The sequence below is a fragment of the Anticarsia gemmatalis genome, chromosome 12 (assembly GCF_050436995.1).
Source record: "Anticarsia gemmatalis isolate Benzon Research Colony breed Stoneville strain chromosome 12, ilAntGemm2 primary, whole genome shotgun sequence".
NCBI lineage: Eukaryota > Metazoa > Arthropoda > Insecta > Lepidoptera > Erebidae > Anticarsia > Anticarsia gemmatalis.
This window is the reverse complement of record NC_134756.1, coordinates 8960044-8980006: the sequence shown is the minus strand read 5'-3', so window position 1 is coordinate 8980006 and position 19963 is coordinate 8960044. Positions and strand designations below refer to the sequence as shown.

The 19963-nt window shown below is 34.7% G+C and overlaps 1 protein-coding gene across 2 annotated transcripts; it reads right to left on the bottom strand.

The window, feature by feature from the left end:
* Positions 1-11155: 11155 nt before the first annotated feature.
* Positions 11156-19207, bottom strand: Nab2 (Nuclear polyadenosine RNA-binding 2). 2 transcript variants are annotated; one of them, XM_076120882.1, is made up of 12 exons: positions 18946-19207; positions 18702-18744; positions 17284-17454; positions 16350-16969; positions 15707-15954; positions 15097-15246; positions 14497-14635; positions 13694-13875; positions 13151-13291; positions 12217-12719; positions 11709-11897; positions 11156-11377 (listed from the first exon to the last, which is right to left on the bottom strand). In XM_076120882.1, exons 1-12 carry the CDS (start codon positions 18982-18984, stop codon positions 11175-11177), a joined length of 2628 nt encoding a protein of 875 aa, XP_075976997.1. In that variant the 5' UTR covers positions 18985-19207; the 3' UTR covers positions 11156-11174. The 2 variants fall into 2 exon arrangements, with proteins under 2 accessions (XP_075976997.1, XP_075976996.1); XM_076120881.1 differs by having other exon boundaries at positions 16350-16972; positions 18946-19206.
* Positions 19208-19963: the final 756 nt, after the last annotated feature.

Genomic DNA, 19963 nt, shown 5'->3' with positions numbered 1-19963 from the left:
GTACACTTGATGTGATATAATTAACAAGGAAGTGGGCATAGACACGCATACCTGCTTCATAGACTTTTGTGACACATTCAAATATGTCAAACAGTCAACAGACTAGGCTGTACGACAATTGCCATTGCCCATTTCGAGGTCGCGGTCATATAAAAGTTGTTGGGTATTTCTAGTGGGAATTTCTTAGTAGTAGACCGTTGTTTATGCCCGGTTAATGACATTTTAACTTAGTGCATAGGACAATGGTCTTAATTGGATTTTTATAGAATTAAAAAGACCTCACCGGAAGCATTCATGGTTTGATTTAAAAGGTGTATTGTATAAAACGACACATTTGAGTTATGTAGAACCAGGTAGGCGACTAAGTGAAAGAACACAAAAACAAATCACCTTATAAAAGTGTAATCTGAAACCTGAAGGCTAATAGTGCGAAGAAAAAAAATGTTTTTAGGCCTGGAGGCATAAAATTAATTTTGTCTTCGGATCAATACAATCATATTAATTTGACAGACAGCCTAGGTGCATAAATTAATTCCTATTAAACTCTTACGAAACATCTCATAAATGAAGACTTTTATTTTTATAACAATATTCTCTTGCAAATATAAATTGTTAATGAAACAAAGCTTTTAGATTGAAAATTAGTTCTGGCAGTGGAGCTACAGTCATGTTTCCTTCATAATCGGAATTAAGATTTTAGAGTTTGCATCACAACTTAACAAGGTGACACTGCGAATTGAAATTAGTTTTATCTCAAGCCTTGGGAAAATTGGGACAGACGAGAGCCGTGCTCAGAATGATCAAGTGCCTCCATCGTGCCTAGACTGACATTGAAATGTCTAGTATATCTAGATCTACAAGACTTTCTCAGGAAACGACCTTGCCGCTACTCATTTGGAATAACGACGATTACCTATCAAAGATCAGCGATAGAATTAGTTCAATGCATTTGATTTTATCTTTACAATAATTAATTACCAATATGGCGACCCATTTATTGGTTGAATGCAATTTTATCATCGCTGTAGGTGTAAAGTTTTAATATGTTATGATTATACTTTACTTGTTACATTTCCTGTTTTAATTGTGAATAATAATTACATTGGGATATATTTTTGGTTTTGGAAAATTATAATAAATTATGCTATTCGAATGCAAAATGGTTTAGCGTGTGATAAAATTATTCACACGATAAAATAAATAAGTGTAACCGTGATGTATTAATTTCAGAATTGTGTAATTGGATATGTTACGGAAACTGTTTACTTGTTTATGTAAATGTATTCGTGTGTTTTATATAAAGCGACAAGAACATGAATCGATTATGATAAATAAGGTATCAGACCACGGTCCAGGATATGCCGGCTGCAAGTTAAATGGTATTAAACGATTTATCTAGTTATAGTTAATCCCAGTAAACAGACATTTTCACACGACGTAGATATTGACTAAACGCCATACTATTAAATATAATAATTTACGATACATTGTAAATGATATCGTGTCACGTTCTGTTTCATCGCGGATAACTGGCTATTGTATATTTATGATCGAGTAAACTATATACTTATTTACCTATATGCAAACAGAATTTTATTTGTGAAAAAATCTTAACCTGCTTTGTCTAGCAAATAACTAATTCAGCAATGTATACTTCCTTGAATGTTAAGCTGACTTTTAGTCTATAATAACAAGACAGAATTTTTGAAAAGTTGTCCGTGGTCTATATAGATAAGAAATACCGCAATACGGTTTGTATTTTTTACTGCACTTATTTTGGTTGTGGTTTGTGTTTTATATTTTCTGCTTTATGATTTTTCTCTGCTAGTTCCTATGTTCATTAATTTACAAATTATAAATAAATAATATGTACTAATTTTATTTAAGAGAAATTGTGTTTGTTCGTAATCGCTTCTCGTCAAAGTGGCTGAAAAATCGCAGGATATTATATCCCATAGAAAAAATCATCCTTTTTAGTAAGAAAAAGGCCGCTAGCAATGCTATTTATTTATTTTATAAGAACTTACCTGTACATACAACTCTCGTTCTTATTTCCATCTCGTACAATCAAGCGATTATTACGATACTATTTTTACAAACAATCTACGTCATAGATTTATTTTTTATGCTCTAATTTAATTATAAACAGTATTTAGTAGGTTACACAAACTAGTATCAATCAGTCTTTACTCGTAAAGTTCATTCATGTTAACAATTTTTTTTAAAGCTATTTTTAGTGTTGCACTGTTTCAAGTCTGATATAAACCTGTACTTGCCTACGTAATTGACACAGTATTTACGTAACAACTACGTACATAATCTACGTAATATGTTTAGGATACCTTGTAATACTGGAACTGAACAACGAACTAGCAACCTAAGGTTACCTCACACTTTAGTGTATTTATATTCTTAACCTCTTATTCATAAACACACTATAAACCTATTTTAGTTAAAAAAACGACTTTAATACGTTTTTCGCTAAGGCGTGAAAGAAACAAAACACTTTATAAGCCTTTCATAACTTCATATATTTTTATGAATAAGAGGGTTAGAGTATTATAGTTGGTATTAATATGGTCTTGTACGACAAGATATATGGATGTTAACGAAGCAAGGGAAGTTTGTATGGATCGTATCAAGTGGCGTTTCCTGCCTGCTCCTATGGGAAGGAGGCATGAGTTTATGTTTGTATGTATGCATAGTTCTTAGTCAAACTTAGGTACAATTAGTTCAAAACTAGCTGTTCCGTTACATTTTATCGGATGTACATACAGGGTGTGGCGTAAATAATGGATAATCCTTTACCAGCGGATGGGTCCGGCTGATCCCGGAGAAATTCAATAGCACATCTATTCAGGATTTATTTGCAAAAAACGGATTTAAAAAAAGCCTTAATTTGTTATCACAGCATCAAAAACTAGGAGCGTAAATAGCTTTCTTAAAAAACACACAAAATGGCCGATATTTCAAAAACTATGATACTTATGCCAGACATAAATTTAAATTTAGAGCAGTCGGGTGGTCATCCATCTGCTGGTAAAGGATTATCCATTATTTACGCTGCACCCTGTATATCCCGTTGTTATCCATCTATGCTCAAAAGTCTAAGTCTATCCTAATGTTAGGATTAGGTTCCCCAGAAATCGGTTTCATGATCATCATACTAATTTTTGACTACCTGAAAAGTGTCTGTCACATTCCCGATATTGAAAGCAATAGATCAGCTTGCTAAACGACCCCTGCGATGTTTGCAAAAGCCGATCTTACACACTCTTAAGAGACTCTTACGTTTATAATAAATAAACAATATAATATTCTAACTTAACTTCATTTAATGAATAGTTAGTACGTTATAAATGAATCTGTCATCGGAACGATAATTGATCATAGTTAAGCTATAATTGCTGACATGTAGTTAATAATAATAATTTCAACTATTTATTAACATGTGTATACTTAATATACATACATATATAACATAACTTTATGACTGTAATTCTTAGAACGGTTACTACAATATTCACTTTAAAGGTAACCAAAAGGAAATCCTACTTATGCTTAAGTACATAAGCACAGCTTAACTCCAAAATAAGTTAGAGGATAAAAACGAGGGAAGAAAGTCAACTTTTATTTTTACGAAAACGGAACCGCACGGTTCCGCTAGCAGTCAATCAGTCTCATTTCGATGATAGTAGGTTCGATTCTCATTTTAAAATATTTTCTGCCCAAAAATAACTTTCAGGTCTTGAAGTACTTTGAGTCCGTTGCTTGTATATTTTTTCAAAAGTCTAAAACACAATATTAACTGCAAAAGTAATACATTAAATAAAGGAAAGAATATAAGTAACTGAACCATCAATGATCAAAAGTAAATCCAGGATGAATGAACAAATTCCTAAAACATTTTAAGTTCTGAATGACCTATTTTTTCTAAACGGTATGTCCTACTTAAAAATTCAACACACAACATAGTTTTAGTCGCAACGGATATGATCACGGATGCAGAATGTAAAAAATCCGTTGCTATGGGCTTGTAAAAACCTCTTACGTAATTCGGTCATGTCAGATTAGTATTGAATCATCTGATTTAATCAATCAATCTGTACGGTTTTTATTTTAAGCACGCTTTTTTTTGTGTACCTCTTAACAACAGATATTTTACCTGCTATGGTTACTATATCATTAGCTTATAGAGTGATATAATTAGGTTTTTGTAAATTAAAATAATATTGCTGTATGTTAACAATATTATCCGGCCAGCATTGTGACTATTGTGAACAAGGGCGCGTTTCTTGTCTCCTTGTAAGAATTGCCAACCAAACGCCTAAGAAATAAGAATATTCTAACGGAAACTTAAATAACGAAGTGGTAAATATTAAAACAAGTAATTTCAAGTTTAATTTTAACCACAAAGTTAAACTAGTTAGTTTACTTATTTAATTTAAGTTTACTGATTTTAATTACTTATAAAACACTTTTGTTAGTAATATTGGTATACGAACACTAAGATCAAAATTACAAAGTCCAAATAAATTCTAATAGATCTAGTACGAATTTGCAAGTCTAAAATAAAGTCTCGAATTGTAGCTTAAAGGCATAATATCAGCTTCGTCTCAGACATATCCTCTAACTAAATGATTTAATTCTAATAAAATGATGTATTTCCTTCCTACTGTATACTTAGTTCATGATAATATCAATCAAATATAACGTATTTGATTAACTGTCAAGTTATAATGTTTCAAATCGAAGGTCTGTTTGATGAATCATTTATAACGATTATTCTATGCTTCATGTTAATTGGCATTGAGAATAAATACACTGTTAATGTTTACTAATAAATATATCTATATTTATAAACTAGTAGCGAAAGTAACTGGCTTTTCAATGTGAACTTCGTGTTAGCATATTTTTCATCCCGGAATGCGGAAGTCCGGTGGACTCATTGGAACAGGATCGCCGGAATGACCCAATACGTGATGAACCAAAAATTTGCTGACTGAAATACCTACTAGCTTAATAAAATATTTAAATAGTAACATATCATTATACCTAGTTTACGTGCGTGAAGAAACTCGAATAAATTAAAAACATTAATGCCATTACAGAAATTGTAATTCTGATAAAAAAGCCGTACCCAGAGATAAGATAATTTACATGCTTTCTTCATAATAACTCAAATTTGTACCTATTCGACTGACAGAATCATATTATTATCAATGTCAAATCATCAACTTATGAGCCCACAACTTTTTACAAAACCACCTAATGGTTTTTTTTATGAAGCCAAGTTTAACTCCAATCCATCGTTCGTGGACTTTGGACCTTTCGTAGTATGTGAAGTGACCGATATAATAATCTACAATATCAAAACTTTAAAAAAAATCTAATTGCAAACGTTTGGGTGGTGTTAGTTTCTCAATCACGGAAAACTATAGACTGACCGTTTATATAGACAAATGTGAAACAAAAAATAATAACAATCTGTTATCAGCTTTCCAGTGACTTTATGGATGAACGGAAAGACACCTTCAGATTTTACGGTATTTCCAACTTTTTGTATACTAAATACTTGGTATGATGAGAAAAGATAAGGATTCGCTGTAAATTTAACAGGAAAGGATTAGACACACGGTCAATGGAGTGTAACCGATGGTACAAACACTACAGCAGATTTTTTGCTCTACCGCTGTTTTAAGTTAGGTATAAGCTTATCAATAAAAACGACGGCGAAAAAACCTGCTCTTGTCTACATTAAATTTCTAAATATTTTCTTTTAGTATGTTCAAGCTCCGAAGTCAGACGACTTAGTTACATTTTGTCAGTAGCCAAGTCATAATAGAGTCTTACACAACGTTTCTCATTTATTCCTAAATACTAACTAGCTACTATACAGTTTTGCATAAATAAAGATAACAAATTGATTGATTTATGTCAGACAATATTTAAGCTGATTGCAAAGATTCTCGATCTCCTTCCTTATGTTGCGCTATTATTTTAAATAAAAAGGTAAGTACTTTGTAAGTGAAAGTAGAAGAGAAAGATGTAATAGTTTCAGCAGGATGCAGTAGGAGATACAAAGGCATTTTTCATATGAGACAACATGAAGGCAACTTGTTATTTATTTAGATCAACATACTTGAAGTGTCTACGTGATGTACACGCCCGAAGAAAAAACTAATACTTAATTATTTCAGGATTGTTATAACACGACTTGCTGTACGTATTTTAAATCTAGCTTTGTTTGAACGAAATAAATATACCAATTACCAAATTAAAAGACAAAGACGACATTTGTCATATTAAAATAATCCGATAATGGCATCGCTTAGCAAAAAACTCAACAAAAACATAGCAGGAAGAATTACATATCTACAACTTGTCTAATTATTTACATAGTTATTTGCTTTATTTTACTGATCCGGCACACTTAAATAGCGACTATTTATTTTGCAAATGTATTTATAACCTTACATTTTGATGTATGATTAAGGAAGACATAGGGGTTCGTGAGCAGTGGAGCATAAAAAAATAATGAAATATCAAGTTCTGTAGTTGCTATTTACCCTCAGTGGGATAATTTCTGCTGAATCCTTACTTCATAAATCGCCGAGCTAAATATATAAGTAAAAGAAAAGCTGTACAAGTAACTGAAATAAACATGTCTTTAATAATATTAAATCAATGTGAAACTCGGTTAATAGAAAGCCAAAAAGGTTTTCTGATTTATTTTCCTTTGATTGGCAGTCGCTTACTAAAGTTTCCACATACATAGGTACCTAAATATCCCTGCACACCTTCCTATATCAGTCTCACAAGCATCATTTGAGTAAATATTTCCTAGCTGCTCTATGTTATGCTTTTGGGGCAGCCCGCTTGTCTAGCGATAGCGGCAGCGGCCTATCGACCTTTGTACATGTCAGCTATCCTAATCATGATCTTTTAAATTATCTACTTGGAATATTTACACTTTAAATTTATTATATTTCATGCGAATATATTGTACTAATCGGTTTTTTAACATAATTAATAGAATCCAATTAATATTAAATGGAATAAAAATGTTTAGTGTTATGCTTTGTTAAGTTTCAAAAAGTATTTAATTGCTACAAGTTTTTTGAACAGGAATTGCAATTTGGTAATCCTTTGCAAACATAATAACTTTAATTAACATGATAAAAATACATAGGTTATATATTTTACATAACAATTTATTTTTAATACAGTCTTTTAGTCTGTTAAAAGTTAGTTTAAAATGGCTGAGAAGAAGGAGGCCAGTATTAAATTTATTTTTACGATTTCAAATACCTACTTGTTAAAGTTTATGAAATAAAGAATATTTGACTTTGACTTGACTTGACTATTTATTTAAGTTTAGTTTTTTTTTCTGCTGAATAAATTCAGTTTTAAAACAAGCGTAATTTTAAAAGTAAATACCTCCATAATAAAAACCCACTCTTAATTATTTTAATAGTCTTGTAATGCTTCTGGTCATTTCTATTCGGCCTTGATCGCCAGTTCTGTAGCCCTACCATGAGTTGGCGTAGTTAAAAACTAGAGTAGTTAACGTGAGAACGCAACTACAACAGTGGGCTCAAAAGGGAAAGAATGAACGACAAAGCCAATCTACATTCACTGTTGTTTAATTTAACTACACGTTATTAAATATGGCGACCCATGGTAGCAATTTTGGTACCTTAACTATCCGCTAGAGGCGCTGTTCGAGTTTTACGAGAACTACAGTGTCTCCGGGAGACTATAGTTACCAACTCATGGTAGCGCTACTGATGACGTTTTTTGTTAAGTTTCGATGTACCTGCCAGTGAGTGTATTGTTTTAGTTTTCCGAACCGCAACCGGAAAACACGATGTTTATGGTTTTGACACGGTGTCTGTCTCTATTACCGTCTATTTTCGGTTCTTACCTACCGTTTTTTGTAACCAATCTGTATTGATCTTAATCTGCGGTATTGTGGTTTACGAATGCAGTTGAATTGGCATGTTATGTTTGTATTGATGTTTTTCGGACTTTAATAGTTGATATCAATCGGTTTAAGTTGCGGTTAAATTGTATTTGTACCTACCTAACCTAGAGTAATCAAAGGAACTGCGAATTGACGTAGTTACTTACATATGTACCTATTTACGTGTCGAATTGTATTTAATACAAAAGGCTTACTATTCGAAGTAAAACTAATTAGGTAAGTACCTACATTTAGTATAAGGTACTTGTCGGTATATATTATAGGTAGGTACCTACTAAGACACTGATTGTAATTGGTTCTAACTAGCTTCAACCCGCATCTTCGCTTCTATTCTGTCGTATGGTTAGTGGTCAGCCTAGTGTCAAAGTTGTTCAAGCAGTCCGAAGGGCTCTTGACATAGCTTGACGACTGTTGTCTTAATAAACAACAACCGTGACCAACTTTTAACATGCCCTCTGAAGCACGAAAGAGTTCTGTTCAAATACCACTATGCGGTCACCCATCTACAGAATGACCGTGCCAACGGTTGCTTAACCCACACATTGGACTCATAGTTTTGGCTTGATAGAGTAACAAACATATAAACATAAGCAGTTATGATTTGATTGAGTAACAAATATATAAACTTAAGCAGTTATGATATTAGTAAGATAACTAACTGATACTAGACGAACGACCTTTCTGATACGAATCGACCCGGCGAACTTCCTATTTCAATGCACTAGACATTGTGCATACTAAGATACTAGATTAACTTGTGTTACACGTGGCGTCAAATTTACAATTTATAACAATAAATTACATAAGTCTTTCCTCAAAATTTTAGTATACGAAATATAAATAATATTAGTCATACGTTTATTTTAACTGCTTGAATATTTATATTATGTTTATAAATATTAAGTATTTGATTAAGTGATTAGAAAACGTTAGCGAGCTTTTTTAAAGATGTGGTTTTCTCTGTTACCGTATATTGCCGTTGATGCATAATGCAAACCCTGGTCTGTTAAAGTATCAGTCTATCTGATAAGTATATGAACTTATTTTAGTAAAAAAAAACAAAAAGTCTTCTGACACTTTCGTGGGAAACTTTCGTGACAATGTACCTACCTACCTATTATGTTCCTGCTCTCCCCACGGGCACAATCACGATAGTATAGTAGATATTTGATTGGTCACCAAACTCTACGCCCTTGAATCTTTAGAAGACGGTAGGTATATGGAAAAAGACACCTGACAGATTATTACTCCTTTCTAAGATTCGAAGATGTTAAAAAACCTACTCATCGTCGCAATGTCTGCTACTGAATGATCATGATGATTTGCATGCTATCAAATGCAACGTACCTCCGAATAAATCGCCTGTTTGAAGAAGAACACTAAGGCACTGTACTCCTGCACCTGTTGGAGTAGTCCAAGAGCTTGTTCCAACTGAGAGTGGGACTGAAGCGGGAATGATCGCAGGATGATAGGGAACGCCGGATACATTTGCCTATCTATTTCATTACGTGACGTCCTAGCAGAGGGTGACGCACAGTCGTAGAGACACGATGTTTGTTTATTAAACGCATAATAGATATTACAGATTTCACTTTGACATGAAAATGATTACTTTATACCAGTTACTTACGTCGTTTTAAGCGTTTCATCAACTCAAGGAATCCTTACAGTTTTAAACTTTCCTTGCAGTAGGTACCTACCTACCTAAGATCTGTAGTATGCATCAGGTAATCATGAGAGAGTACCTATAACAGTTGGAGTCCACCAATTCTGTCATGTTTTATTTCTAGCTGGGCTGTATCTGAAGGTACTTCTAAATAGTTTTACGTTGCATAGGTAGGTATATCAGACAGCAGAGAATGAGTAGGTGGTAGGTGAGTAAGAAAATGGAACCCATACAGGTGCATAATGTTATTTTTAGTCGTTGTTTGCTCATGACGACTCTAACGTAGGTTTCATCGTCGCTAAGAAATCTGGGAAGCTAATTTTCTTCACTATTTTCCAGCACGTTGATGCATTTAGTTCAGAGGCCCTTAGTTGGAAATACCAGTGTTTGTGACTGTACCACGATATCCGTATCTCCGAAATGAATCATGATTTATATAAAGGTGCATATAAAATATTACATAGGCAGATATTTTTAGTTCCCTCCTTGTTAATTATCATTAGTTGTGATGACTTTATCTCGTAGGATCGCATGGGGATCTTTGTTGCGATAGGTCTATATTAATTATGACGTCATAAGTAAGGAGCTACCGATTATAGCATAAACGGTGAAGGTAGTACTCTACTCTACTACTCGAGCAGTTCCGAGTATTATGATTTTTAACGTGTAAAGCATATAAAATGGTAGGTAGAATTAGGTGGGTATGTAGTTTTCAGCTGAAGATGGCTACTGATTAAGTCTTTTCAGCAGAATACTACGAGTGCACCCGCTAAGTGCCAATTCATTTTTGTGCCACATAAATCAGTTCTAGAAGATACTCAAACATTGAATTTCAAATAAGTATATTATGAGGAAGAAATGAGATACCTACCTCGTTATTGTTCAAAATCATGATGACAGGTGTACCTAATAATAAATTGACCAAGTGATTATATTAAGAACTATACTACAATAGAATATATGCGTAGGTACTAGAAATGTAATAAGGAAATCGCTGTCCAAAATTCTCTCAGCACACAATTGGAACAAATTGATGTCGACCTTGCAGGGAGTTTGAACTCACTGTAATAACAATCTGGTTATTGTGTAATGTTTAACGATTCAATCTATTGAGATCTGGGGATAGCACAGTAAGAAGCTGTGCCTACATGGAAGAAATAGCAAAATACTCAGTCAGTGCTATTACGTGGAATTACTCATGCAGTTAGTAGTTCATTTCTTTTGTTCTTCTGTAGTTGGTTAGCAGACAATCTTAGGTACATATTGATAGACGAATATCTTAAAAGTACGGTTATAAAGATTTATTTAAGCTTATCAAACGTGTTCTTCTGAACGCACTACCAAGATGATCCATGTCATTTAATTTACCTTAAAGTGCTAATACATGTCGCTCGTATAGTATCATTGGGAAAACTGCCTCATGGCTGTGACCCAATACTTGTTTTTCTAATTTCTTTAAAAAAATACAGTAACCAAGTAAGCAGGTAAATAAAACAGTCAACTAATACTAAATCATTATATTTAGACTGGATATCTCCACTTGGGTGGCACATCGGCATGATAGAAGTTGCATTCGAGCTTGTTGGAACAAGTGTTGCCGTAACGGCAAGGCTTCGGGTGATAGAAGTGGCAGGTTGGGTTCACGCAGTTCGGGTAGAATTTGCACATGTTGGGAACTACGGCCGATATTGACTTGTAGTTCGCTGCTGGGACCACGTGGGATGCTGTAAAGAAACGAAGATGAAGATAAATATTGTGTTTTTAATCTAGGTTATTTCAGACGTATGCGTTGGCAGTACTGCACGTATACGACTTTACGTGCACGTATACGGGCTTATACGTACAAGTATTATCGCTAGGATGTACATACACTGATTGACCAAATGATAGCGTAAAAATAATAGCGCTATTTGTTTAACCGAAAGCCTTAATATATTATATATTCATTGCATAGGGTTTGATAGATTTTCTTGCAATTTAATGAAAAGTTTTGTTTCGAGAAAACTCGGATAAAGAATTCTAAATAATATATGTAGTTTTCTAAATAACACTGACCGACGCTGGGCACCTGCGCGGAGGGCTCGGGCGGCGCGAGCGGCGCGTGCGGCGAGTGCGAGTAGGGGCAGTGGCGGCGCGTGCAGGCCGCCAGGAACTTGCAGCGCGGGTGCGCGAAGGCGCAGCCCGAGCCGTAGCGGCACAGCGGGAACGCGCGGCACCACACCAACTTGCGCTCCGCCGCGCTCACTGACGATTGACAATTATTAATTCGCAATACATATACATCATTTAACACTAAGAATTAATCTTGTATAACGAGGAGCCTAACAAACATAGAATTCTTCCAAGTGCTATCGATACTGTGGCGCGTTGAAACACATAGAGACACACATTTTATGATGTTCCAGCCTTAAGAGACAAATACATACATTTGTGTCCATGAATATACACGTCTAACAACATAATAAGACTTTACATTATTTGCGCCCTTCTATAAATTGCAGTTATCTATGGAGGAAATGCGAAAACAATTTCATTAAGAATCAATTATGAAATAAATACTTACATGGAGGCACGGAATCATATTTATGAGTATTTGTAACAGTAGTAACAGTCACATGACCGTCACTACCTACGCTCTCAGTTCTCTCCCGCACTCTCTCCGTCTCTTTCGCTCTCTTATCAACATCGAATACAATCGGTGATGCCTTCCTTTTCTTCACAACCGGCGTTTCGTCTTTAACCTCAAGGCTTTTTCTTTTCTCAGGCTTTTCTTCCGGTTCTTTTTTAATAATCACTTGCGTTTCACTCTCCTCACTCGCATTACTCAACCTTTTCGAACTTTCTAGAGCCTTTTCCGTTGTCTCTGGTTTCTTCTCTTTGGGCTTTGGTTCTTTAATTTCTGGTACTTTTGGTTTTTCTTTGTCAGTTTTGTCTATTTCGTCCTCGTCGTTCAGGAGGCCTTCTGTCTGTAGTTTCTTTGCGAGGAACGCGTTCGGATGGTAGCCATCCATTGTGACAATAAATTGAGTGTTTTTGTCTTTACCTACTGACGGGTTGTGGATGTTGCTGCGAAAGGAAAAGATGATTAGTTATGATTCGCTTTGGAGAAATAATAACCCGTTACTTCTAATGGCAGGCAAAGGTCTGGAGCCGGGGGTTAGTGCCACTACTTTAGTCAATAGTGTGGGTTTGGGAACTTTGCATGCCTTTGTAATTACTGTGTTAAGGAACTCTCAGAAATTCAAAGTCTCATCACCATGTTTTCGATCAGAACGAGTACTAAAAACTATTTATAAATACGCCTATGATTTCGAAAAGTTGGGTTCGAACTCCCGACCACTTGCGGTGAAGGCGAATGCTTAGACCATTTGGTTATCAACCTTGTGAATAGATGTTGCAAACATGTTAAACCACATAACCTCTGCATACACCTTCGAATATAACAAGCGTGATATTAAGTACGTATGTATGTGAAATAGTATTGAGTGTGTACTTACATAGTTTCAATAATGAGCGTATCATCCTTACGACTAGCAGTTCTACCCTCGTTCCGCCGTGAGGGCGTGTACTCATTATTGATTATCTTCTTAGTGATCGGCGCCGGTATGTACTCGTCTTTATCTACGTCACTCGCTATTCTGTATAACCAAACAAATACATGTATTAAAATGTATTGCAATATTTTTACGATATTTGTGTTTAAAAGCTAAAAGGTGTAGGTAACTTTGATAGTAGTGAAAGTTGTAAAAACAAGCACCTTTTTTCTTAAAATTCAATATAGGTTCAAACATTTAAATTACTTCACCATGATAGTGAGTTTGGGAGAGAAATGTTTTTACAACCTAAAAACAATTCATTCAGGATGACCTGCTAGTAGGGACCAATTCCTGGTTTTGAGTGTATTTTACTTTCTATGACACAACTTGCTAAGCTAAGTTACATCAGAAAATTTCAGATTGGAAACTTAACTACAGACCTAGTGGTTTTAGTTTAAAGCACAAACTATTCACTGCAGAATTCTCAATTTTAACTAGACTTACTTAGAACTCTTATCATCATCGCTGTCCATATCGCCGCCTAGACTGATGCTGTCAGCATTCTCCTGCGAGTTGTCAGCCGGCACTTGTATCACGATCTTCTGTGTTTCCACACACCGCCGCATCGGCAGCACTAGCGCGCGTTTCACTTGTTGTGACTCTGTGTCGGTTTTTGTGTTTGGCGTCTGGAAACCAAATATGTTAGTTTATTAACTAGATCTATAATTATTATAGTGTGTATATTTGGAAGTATTTTAAGTATATTTTTAGTTGGCTCATTACCATCGTTCTAGATGTGTTTGAAATCCGATGACTGACTGTGTGAATTTTTCAAAGATGTTTATTTAGTTCTAATACAAGAGAGGATATTTGTCCATAATGCTCACCAACTGAGGCTTCGTATGTAAATTGAAATATAAATTGTGAATAATATTGTTGTAGACTTCGTGGTTGTCAAGACAACAGGTTTTTAAATCGTTTATTGGAAATACATTTTCGTATAAAATAATACTTTTTTAAACTTATTACACTTATTACTATCCCACTGCTGGGTAGGGGTCTCCTTTCCTAACGAGGCAGGGGATACAAAGTATACACAGAGTTAATTAACAAAGTGGATTGATCTAAGTTTACATCAGAAATTAGAAGTAAAAAGGGATACTAAAGGCATATTAAAACTATTCTTAAAGGTAAGTTCAATCATCACGCATACTCAAGTCAAAGTATAACCCCTCTCTCTTTCCTCTATGTAGCACCAGCAGTCTATTGTATATTAGGGCAAAACATTACATTAAATAAGAACGTACATTCAACAAGCTCTTATGAGCATCTGCGACGGCCCGCAGCAGCAGCGACGAGGCGGGCGCCGACACCCGCGGCCGCGGACGGACGCGCACCACGCTCGCGCACTGCGCACGACTAGAACGATTCTCCAACACTGATACCCTGTTAACAACATAATAAATTCATTTAAAATATAATATCTATCTACCAATCATATCAGCTTCTTATGAAACGTCAAAAAATATTTTGAGAGATATAGGTATTACTCGTAACCGGCGCGGTATGACAAGATAAGGATGTGAATGAACAAAGGAAGTTGGTAAGTACCAAGTAACGGTCTCTAGTCTCGACTACCCCTATGAAAAGGCGTTATTTTTATGTATTTTTGTATGTATGAAAGTACATGAACCAACAAGAAGTGTAGTATTAACTGCCTTTTCGATCTGGGCGTTAGTCTATACGTTAGGGCAAAGTGCACTACCTGCCCTTTTTTTTATTAATACGTTCTCAAAGTAGCCCAGAGTTAGGTAACGTAATCGGTATTTGTGAAAAGTTTCACCTCCTATTGAATGCTGAGTAAACTGAACATTTAAATAATGTAAGAAAGTAGTTTTTATACTAACTTCGAAGTCATTCTTTTGGTACTAGTGTCCGAATTATCCGAGTTAGCGTCGTCAGATACAGAACTTCTTTTAGATGATTCCGGTGGGTCTCCCAAACGGCTCTTGGCTGACTTTTGCGGCCGTACCTCAGGCTCTCGTTCCGGTGTGAACCTGAAAATAATATGCGTGAATTCGGTTCCAAATATATTATTTGTTGGCCAAAAAAATACACATATACACTGACAAATTTTCGGTTTAAAATAATATATTATAATAAAACATTTGCAAGGGAATTCCTGATGAATAAAGCAACTGATTCCCTGACTTATGAATTCTTGTGATTCATGCAAATCATTTCAGCTATAGTGTATATTTTATAGACAGTATGTAAATTGAATGTTTGCAATTTTTTCAATCTATGTGAGAATTGAAAAAATGTGAACAATTGAGCATTGGATTTTTATAAAATACTATTCTTTGTGTAAAAAAATAAATACGTTAGAAATAACTCTTCAAGGCTTAAAGCAAAAACAGAACAAAAATTCTCTCATAAAAAATATGGCCAACACATATTCACACATTAATAGTGTTGCAATTTACTCTTACTACCTCAAATTTGTAATTTAACAACCTTTCAGGACTTTCGCTCCTCTCTTTTTCTTTTTTTTCAGGAGCTTTGATTTCCTCCCTGGCTCCGAGTCGTTCCCTCACTGGCCTCTTTGGCAGCTTTAGTTCTATCTGTGGTAATGTCTCTATGGACTCTTGAGGGACATCCTTGGGAACCTCTATGGGTAGCGGTATGGAAGGGGGTGGAGGGGTAGGTGATAGTTGGGGTTCCATTGGGGGAGTCGCTACCATTGGCGTTTGTTGAGATATCTCCTGAAACAACATTGTTGGAGTTAGAAGTGACAAAGGACTCTATGACTATAATAATATGATATATCATCTCAATGAATGAATATATTGTTCATATCACAACAACAGCTGTTTATATTATGCTAACTCAAATTTTGGTAAAATCGTTTATGCCAAATTCCTTAAAATGTCTATATACCTACCATAAAAATTTCACAAACAAATATCAAAGAAAAGAAGTTACAAATCTTATTTAATACTAACTAAACATACTTTTCATTACAAAAGTTATCAAGGTTTCCATATTAAATGATACTACTGTAAAGTTCAGTTTTTCAAGTTAGCATAGTTAAAATAGCTGCTGTCGATCTATAGAAAATCATATAGTATGTCTTAATAACTCAAAATAAATAGTATACCTGAAAAACATCTTCAGCAAAATCATTCATTAACTCCTCAGCCTCAGTCCTAATATTAAGAAAGTCTTCATCATCAGACAAAGAATCTAGTTGTTCCGACAACTTTTGCTTTAAACCCTGGATCTTAGCTTCAATTTGATTCATTTCTTTAATATTCTCCTCTTTGGAATCACTTATTGGTACACTAGCTCTCTCTTGCAAGAGTGCTGACTCTAGTTCTGATTGTGACGGTATCGTTGCCGGGTCTATTATAGGCAAAATAGGCCTTTTTACTTCTTTGACTAATGGTTTCTTCTCAGGCTTATTATCTTCCTTAGGTGGATCTAAATTTATCCCATGATTCTTTAGAATCTGACCAGCAAATACATCAGTAATCGAAGGTTCAGATTCCTTCTCCATGTTCATGAGTAATGGAGGTATGTTCGGCCGAATCATTTCATGCTTACTCTTCTTTTTAGTTTTATGTATTTTCTTCTCTTCTTTCTTACGGAAGAGCTTCTCTTTCTCCTTCTTTTTAGCCTTTTTCAAATCACTCTTCTTATGCTTATCTTTTGATTTCTTTTCTTTAGATTTGCGATCTTTTGATCTGGATCTCTCTTTGCTCTTGTCGCGTTCTACTACTTCTGAAAAATTAAATTACTTAGCTGTTCTACCTGATGTTTGATATCATATCATGAGATAAGATTTATGAAAACTTTTCGAAAAATGAATACACAACCCAAGTTTAAAGCTCCAGCCCCAAGAACCCAAAGGCTAGGTTTAATATATCAAGGTGTGTAAAATAACCCTACAAGGAGGATTTCTGCTCACACACCATCTCACTGTATAGTGAACCTGACAATATTTACTAGACCTAAAGCCATTATCAAAGAGATGTAATTATTTCTAAGTCACATCCTACACTAAATATGTGTAACAATAAAAGTAAACTTACTAAGTGCTGGAGCAGCCACAGTGACTTCCTGCAGCTTCTTGAGCACCTGATGCAGCCAGTTGACAAACAGCTCAGTATTGTCTCCAAGAAACAGCTGTAAGTCATCCTCCATCTGGGCACGGGTGCGCTTGTTAGCTACCATCACCATCACGTAATCTGGGAGCTCATCATCTGTAACATTGAATAATATATTGACAAATGTACAAAATTGTGATGTCTTCACCTGTGGATCTGTCGGATCATAGTCATTCAGGGATGCCTATCAAAGATACCCACTTTCCAACTCAAATTTCCTGAACCATCACCAGGTTGATACAGTGTGCTGCTGGTCATAAAATCATCAGCCAAATCTCTTTGCAGCATGTTTTTAAGGAAAACAATCCTACTTAATATTGGATATGACCAAACTAAGCAAAGGTAATTAAAGTTTGACATTAAATTTTGACTGAACTGTTCAATTGGTGGCTGAAGAAGGACCTGCATGCTGGTACACAATCTAGAGTTTATTCCAGCCATAAATTATGCCTCATGTCTATAATGTTTGTAACATCCATATAGAATAGTAATTTAGTGAGAATCATGTCAGTGACTAAAAGAGACAGACAAACATTTACACCTCCACAACCCAGTTACCTGGTTTATAGCACAAAATCCCTCGAGTCGTAATAATGCCAAAATTAAATACTATATCCAACTTTATGTATAATTTCTATGCATCATTTTTATATCTAGCTTTTTTTATCTGAGCACTCAACGAGGGCAGTGTGCCAAATTGTTTATATAATAAACTAGCTGACCCGCGCAACTTCGCCTTCGTCATTCACATTTTTCACTGGTACTCTGATCCTATTGGTCGTAGCGTGATGATATATAGCCTATAGCCTTCCTCGATAAATGGGCTATCTAACACTGAAAGATTTTTTCAAATCGGACCAGTAGTTCCCGAGATTAGCATGTTCAAACAAACAAACAAACAAACTCTTCAGCTTTATAATATTAGTATAAATGTAAGTTTTACATTATCTAACCTCTCATATTGTTTTATTTTATGTGATGATTTACTTCTAATAATATTATTGTTAATTGTTTAAAAATGACAATGTGTAAAGTTATAGTAGCTTATTCTAGACAGAGCCTTTAGTTTTTATTGGAATAAGGAGTTTCAAGCAACAAAAGAAATATTATAACCAGAAACTTTAATTAAATGACAATATTCTGGACTACTTACCTACTGACAGTGACCTCACTCAAATATTTTAATATCTATGATATTAATATCAATAAATAGCCTTGTAATTTAAGTCGAATTTGATTCAAGTTCAAACAATCCCATGCTTATGTGTCAACAATATTGCTATCGTAAATACAACAAAGGTTATTTATAAAATTCTTATATAGAGCATATCCGGAATACTTACCAACATAGCATCCCAATTCTGTCAGCTTGGCCTTGATGGCCGACTGAAAGTAAAATATTTGCAATCAATACACACAACGATGCATGTCATAATGTATCTCATGTCAACAAATGCGGCCATAGCGGAAACCATATTACTCTCAATACTATAAATCATTTAAAGTACAAAAATCTAAGTAAATATGTTTCATAGATCATTTTAGGGTAAATAAAACACTGTGCGATGTATTATTTTAAATATTTACCCGCATTTTCAGGCCAATCTCACTGCCGACGACATCCATTTTTATTTGTTTCTATTAACACTACGGTATATTAATTAAGTTCACACCAATATAATACTAAAACGAACACTTGAGTATCTTATTTTAAGCACTAACTATGACTACATTGTTTATTTGATATAAATAATTCCATAAAAGCGAAACGATTTTACATTGACTCGCATCAGATTTTGTCAATAATTTTTGACTTTTGACAGTGACAAAATTGACATGACATGACAGCCGACAGGCAAGGTGGAAAAGTAAAGTCTATTGTCTGTGGACTGAAGTCGTTCTGTTTTACGCATTGAAATAATTTATTTATTTTGTTATCAGATAAATAATAAAAATAATAACCGGCAATGAACGTGCTGTGAGAGATGTAATTATATGTCTTGTTATCTTTTGATTGCTTATTGAGTACATAAAATAATGAGATATAATAATAATAATAAAAAATATTTCTTATAATTTACATTCCTTATTTATTATTTTCGAAGTTATGATAAGTGTGTATTAAAAATAATTATCACTTCTTCCAACGGAAAAAATCGAGAATTGAGTAGTTCTTGAAGGTATGCAAAATTCCCAACCCGCACTTGGCCAACATGGTGGACTCAAGGCTAACCCTTCCCTCATTCCAAAAGGAGACCCATGCCTAGCGGTGAAACATTAATGGTTTTTTTTTTATTTACCGTACAACAAACTTACGTAGCATTACGTGATATTGCATCCTCAGGCGCAGGAAAACATATCCGGGTACTCTAATGAGACTCTGCAATAGTCTGTTGCTTGACAGAGATTGAATTTATCTGCGTAGGTCTGCTCTAAAGGACGCGTATGACGTCTTGTTTAAGTAGGTGCTTAGACAAGACTTCATTGAGTGTAACACCATAAAGGCTTCCATATAACTTTTCAAATCAATCATATCCGCCGTAAGCTCAGAGTTTCTGATCATAACAATCTTCTAAACTAGAAACTACATCGGCGATGCGGATTG